Source organism: Bos taurus, chromosome 6 (assembly GCF_002263795.3).
Source record: "Bos taurus isolate L1 Dominette 01449 registration number 42190680 breed Hereford chromosome 6, ARS-UCD2.0, whole genome shotgun sequence".
Taxonomy (NCBI): Eukaryota; Metazoa; Chordata; class Mammalia; order Artiodactyla; family Bovidae; genus Bos; species Bos taurus.
This window is the reverse complement of record NC_037333.1, coordinates 97,250,980-97,256,979: the sequence shown is the minus strand read 5'-3', so window position 1 is coordinate 97,256,979 and position 6,000 is coordinate 97,250,980. Positions and strand designations below refer to the sequence as shown.

The window sequence follows — 6,000 nt, the reverse complement described above, 5'->3', positions numbered from 1 at the left end:
ATGAGATGGCTGGATGGTATCACTGACTCGATGGACGTGAGTCTGAGTGAACTCCAGGAGTTGGTGATGGACAGGGAGGCCTGGCGTGCTGTGATTCATGGGGTCGCAAAGAGTCGGACACAACTGAGCGATTGAACTGAACTGAAGCTTTTTCAGAATCTGTATAAAGTTCATTCTTTAATTACCATTTGTGGCTTTACTAACACTTACAAATTACTCCCATTTCTATGATTTACTTATATTCATTTCCCTTTTACTACTCTTCTATATCTTCACGTAGCTTGCAAAGACCCTGATGCTGGGAAAGACTGAAGGCAAGAGGAGAAGGGGACGATAGAGGATGAGACAGTTGGATGGCATTGCTGACTCAATGGACACGAGTTTGAGTATAGTCCAGGAGATGGTAAAGGACAGGGAAGCTTGGTGTGCTGCAGTTCAGGGGGTCACAGAGTCAGACATAACTGAGCGACTGAACAATAATATCTTCACAGTCCTTAGATTTCTTAATTAGCTACTACAACATAGAAACTATCAACATAAAATCTTTTATGTTCCCTGTCCTCTCCTATTTGCAAGGCTACTAAAATTATTACTCCAGGATTCATTCATTTTTCTTGATTAATTAGGAGAACAGTTGCCTCCTTCAAGCATTATCTTATATACCTCAAACATAAGATTCTCAAAAATCTTAAGAAATCCACTTATATCTTGAATGTTTATTATCCAAATGAAATAATAACTACTAAGGTTACATATCAGAGAAGGCAATGGCACCCTACTCCAGTACTCTTGCCTAGAAAATCCCATGGATGGAGGAGCCTGGTAGGCTGCAGTCCATGGGGTCGCTAGGAGTTGGACACAACTGAGCGACTTCACTTTTTACTTTTTACTTTTATACACTGGAGAAGGAAATGGCAACCCACTCTAGTGTTCTTGCCTGCAGAATCCCAGGGACGGGGTAGCCTGGTGGACTGCCGTCTATGGGGTTGCACAGAGTCAGACACGACTGAAGCGACTTAGCAGCAGCAGCAAGGTTACATATCTCTCTCTCTCTCTCTCTCTCTCTCTCTCTCTCAAATAATAGTCAATGATTTTCTACTGGCATTCCATTAAAATGCATACACGCATAAACACCCATATCACAAACACACACTCAAAATTAAGGCAAAAGCTAAACTAAAATTCTTATTTATCCAATCTCTCTTCAGCTACTTTTCTGCTTCTGGCAGTAAGCAAGCTTCCATAAAACTGAATGAAGAAGAAAATGCTTTTATTAATCATATGAAACTGACATGACATCCCATTAGGCTGAACCAGGATAAATAATGCTGTTATAAAATTTACATTTCTTGCATCCACTTCATATTAGATATCAGGGCTCTAGGTCTTTTGGACAAATTTCAGTAAACCATTTATTTTTTAATAGTGAACAGGAATTAACATATGTTCTCAAACTGTGCTAAGAAGTAGTTAGCTGGGCATCTCTGATCTGTAACAAGGGGCAAGATTAGGGCTGTTCGGTTAAACCTTAGGAAGCACATTTCTATTTTAGCTGTTACATTAGTGCATCTTTTCCACTGGTAAGGCAACTGCTTGCTGTGGGTACCACAATGATCAGCAAGTTTCTCAAGTAATAAACACTTGGTTAATCAAGACTCATATGCATTTTCTTTCCCAACTCTGCTCTCTTCTGGAGCAGAAACAAATAGCTTTGTCATTTGTAAACAGAGAGATTAATAGTTTCAAATTAGGTTGTTGTAATCTTAAACTCACAATTTAAAAGGGGAAGTAGATTATTATTAGGAATGTCTTTGAAATACTTCTAGTTTCAAAATAACAAGGCTTCTGAGAAACCACTCAAACCAACCTATTTTGATCCATGACTTGATAAACATTAACACATTTGACCTGTTCAGTCATAATTTCTTCTCTCAACTATACGTCGCCCTCCATAAGGGTTAGAGTTGTGGTCCCAAACAATTTCTACATATAGAGCATCTTTAAAATAAGTTTCCTTTTCACTGAACTGAGACTCTTTTTCCATTATGTGCTTGTGAAAGGAAATTTGAACATACACACACTTAACAAACCTTCCGTGTGTGTTTATATCTGTATTTTTTAAGCAAATGCCTTTTACCATTAGAATAAAACTAGACGACAGGGACGACGCTGTGAAGACAGCCTGGCCTTCCTCGGGGCTCCTCCTCTAGGTTGAGGAAGGCAGGTACAGTTCACTGAAGGACGTGATGAGGCTGAAGTGGGTCTTCTCATCATCAGTCAGCCCTGCGTTGCCCGGTCTCACCACCACAGCGACATGCACGCCCGCCTCCTCAGCAGCGCTGGCCTCTGCGAGAAGCAAAACACGCGTCAGAAACAGCAGAACAGGGTGCTTGGGATTTGCTTCAAAGTGATCAGAGGGAGGTGGGAACGCAAGAAACAAGTCTCGGGACTTCCCTAATGGTCCAGGAGTTAAGACTTTGCCTTCCAGTGGAGGGGGTTCGATCCTTGGTCAGGAAGCTAAGATCTCACATGCCTTGTGGCAAAAAACACCAACACAATAAAAGAAGCATTATAGTTAAGAAATTCAACAAAGACTTAAAACAAAGGTTTGTCTCAAAAAAAAAATTCTTAAAAAAAGGAAAGAAATCTGGCCCAAATTCTGTAATTGTTGAAGCTAAAAAACAGGCACATGGGGACTTCCCTGGTGGTCCCAATGCAGGGGGCCAGGGCTCGATCCCTGGCCAGGGAGCTAGATCCCACATGCTGCAACTAAGTCCCAACACAGTCAAATAACTAAATAATCTTAAAAAAAAAAAAAAAAAAAAGGCACATGGGGGTAGAATTATTGTTTTAAATAGTTTTAATTTTTCCATAAAACATATTTTTCAAATACCTAACTGTACTGACAGACTAGGAGGACGGTGTATCCCAGACTTCTGAGCTTGATTAAGTGCTTATGAACACACAAAGACAGAGCTGTGTCCTGCCGACAGCTTTCTTCCATTCCCTCCCATCAGTCCTCCAGAGACCTGAGCTGTTTCCCAGAGGACAGGCTGTCAGGAATAATTCCAATTAAACAGATATGGGACAAACGGAACCCCAGGATCTAATCAGGCTAAAACACCTACTTATACCTGGAGCCCAAAGATGTCATAAGCCTTGGCTAGACTGCCCACCATTTTTGCGTGGCGGATTCCTACTCTTCGAAATTCAGCTCAAGTATTCTATCTTCTAGAGCCACCACCATCTGTATTAGAGCATCCTCGGTGCTCCTTGTATTTAGTTCCATCAGGACAATATGAGGGACATCCCAAGTGGCGCTAGTGGTAAAGAACCCACCTGCCAATGCAGGAGACATTGGAGATGTGCGTCCGATCCCTGGGTTGGGAAGATCCCCTGGAGGAGGAAATGGCAACTCACTCCAGTATTCTTGCCTAGAGAATCCAATGGACAGAGGAGTCTGGAGGGCTGCAGTCCGTAGGGTCGCAAAAAGTCGGACATGACTGAAGCGACTAAGCATGCACAGGATAATATGACCTGACACGTTATTACCTGCTGTCTCTCTTCTCATTGGACTATGAGTGCTTTAAGATCAGTGACAGCATGGATACGTTTAGTCACTCAGTCATATCCGACTCTTTCCAACCCCACAGCCCACCAGACAAGAATACTGCACGGGGATTCTCCAGACAAGAATACTGCAGTGGGTCGCCACACCCTCCTCCAGGGGATCTTCCCAAACCAGGGACTGAACCCAGGTCTCACACATTGCAGGCAGATTCTTCACCATCTGACCCACCGAGGAAGCCCATAGCATGGATAGGTAGAAGTAAAAACAGGACTAGTCAGAATTTCCCTGGTGGTCCAGTGGTAAAGAATCTGCCTGTCAATGCAGGGGACATGGATTTGATCCCTGATCCAGGAAGATTCCACATGGCACAGGGCAACTTAGCCGTATGCCACAACTACTGAGCCTGTACACGCTAGAGCCGGTGCTCTGCAACGAGACGCCACCGCAGTGAGAAGCTGGTAAACCGTAATTAGAGTAGCCCCCACTCGCCGCAACTAGAGAAAGCCCAAGCAAAGCCACAAAGACCCAAACAAACAGGACTAGTCAGATGAAACCTAGTAAGCTACGTATTGCGGGGCTATCTCCAACGTGTCTTGGGTTACAATCCCCTCCTCCTTTTGTTTCTATCTGAAAGATAATAGCTAATCCCTTATATTAAATTAGCAGCTACTACGTGCCAGGTACTATGCTAGGACCAGAAACAGGAACAAAATGAAGGTCTTGGCTTCATGGAGCTTCTGTTCTCATCTAAATCTTTCCAACAATCCTTAGGTAATTAGCATTATATGACCATCCCCATTCTACAGATACGAAAACTAAGAGCTAGCCAGTGGTAGAGCTACAGTTGAAATCGTGTGTCAGACTCCATATGCTCTAGAACGAAGGTCAGCAAATGATGGCCTACCGCTTGTTATCGTAAGCAGAGTTTTACTGGAAACAGCCAGGCCCACTCACTTCTGTACTGTCTATGGCTGCTTCTGCACTTCGAAGACAGAGTTGAGTAGCTGCATGGCCTGCAGAGCCTAAAATACTTACTGTCTGGCCCTTTACAGAACACTACTATCAACTCCTGCTCTGGAGCACCACTGCTCTGAGTGGTCCCTGGACCAGCAGTGTGGCAATCACCTAGAAGCTTGTTAAAAATGCAGTGACTCAGGTCCTCAATGCGCAACTACTGCATTAGGACCCGCAATTTAACAAATGACTCCTGTGCACAGAGTGTGAGGAAATTTCAAGGAAGGAAAACTGGCAAGAGAGGAGGCACTGCAAGCAGACATAGAATCCACGCGCAAACAGCGGAGGACTGGAGACGGGACTCAGGTCTGCGGCCAGAGACGGGGCAGACAGGGCAAGAGTCTGAAACACACTCTCTGGATTCAGATCTGCTGTAATAAGAATCCCCAGTAGTTTCTCAACCTGTGGGAAACAGAGCAACAGAATGCATTAATTTAAGGGTGACAGGCTTCCCTCATGGCTCAGATGGTGAAAAATCTGCCTGCAATGCAAGAGATCTGGGTTTGATCCGTGGGTCGGGAAAATCCTCTGGAGAAGGGAATGGCAACCCACTCCAATATTCTTGCCTGAAGAATCCCCATGGACAGAGAGGAGCCTGGCAGGCTACAGTCCATGGGGTCGTAAAGAGCTGGACACGACTAAGCGACTAGCAAACTTTCACTCTGAGTACTAAAAGTAAATGGGGCAGAACTGTCTCTTCTATGTTCCCACCTTCTGTGAAAGGACTGTCACCTCCCAGAAAAAGAGTGCTCCACACCCCCCCTGCTCAGATTCACTCACTCAGCAGCAGAGGCGCTGCCTTCCATGCACCCCGAGTTTTCAAGCACAGTTCCCAAGCACCCCTGCCTCAAGCACAGTCCTCTTGACCAGCAACCCAGATTCTCAACCAAGCTGAGTCATCACTGTCCACGTGGGACTTGACACTGGCTAATAACCGTTTAGCATTAGATCTCTTACCATGATCAGCACCAGGCAAGTTTTGTCTATAAACATCTATTTGCACTGTTTCCTTTAGATACCTGTCTCATTTCTCACGGCTCCCCATGGAAACCTTCTTTATGAAGGCAAAGTGTTTCCAGTGCCAGGCTCAGCTCCCAGCCTGGAGTGTACTATCCAAGAAGTCAGGTTACTCACCTCGGGAAACATCCGTCAGAAACAAGATGTTGTTGGTTGAACAGCCAATGCTGCTGGCGATCTTTTGGTAACTCTCACTCTCCACTTTGTGTCCAATCTTGGTATCAAAGTGACCATCCACAAGCTGAACACACAGGAGGGGAAAGAAGGATGCTATGAGCACATGTGCAACCCAGCCCCTCTGGTTCTCATCCCTTTTCTTTGAAATACTCAACAATCATAGTCACTTCATCCACTCAAGAAATATTCCCTGTAGGTCTACTTCATAGAGAACTTTGTGG

The 6,000-nt window shown here is 44.5% G+C and overlaps 1 protein-coding gene across 3 annotated transcripts in view; it reads right to left on the bottom strand.

Moving 5' to 3' along the window:
• Nucleotides 1–1,249: 1,249 nt before the first annotated feature.
• The window catches only part of ENOPH1 (enolase-phosphatase 1), a 38,984-nt gene continuing 34,233 nt past the window's right edge, over nt 1,250–6,000 (bottom strand). Inside the window, exons 5-7 of one of the 3 annotated variants that reach the window (XM_005208168.5) lie at nt 5,720–5,843; nt 3,340–3,396; nt 1,254–2,346 (exon numbers count right to left, since the gene is read on the bottom strand). In XM_005208168.5, coding sequence (XP_005208225.1) covers nt 2,207–2,346; nt 3,340–3,396; nt 5,720–5,843 — 321 coding nt within the window. In that variant the 3' untranslated portion in view covers nt 1,254–2,206. Of the gene's footprint in view, nt 2,347–3,339; nt 3,397–5,719; nt 5,844–6,000 lie in introns of all 3 variants that reach the window. The other 2 variants (NM_001075875.1, XM_010806278.3) reach the window with 2 other exon arrangements.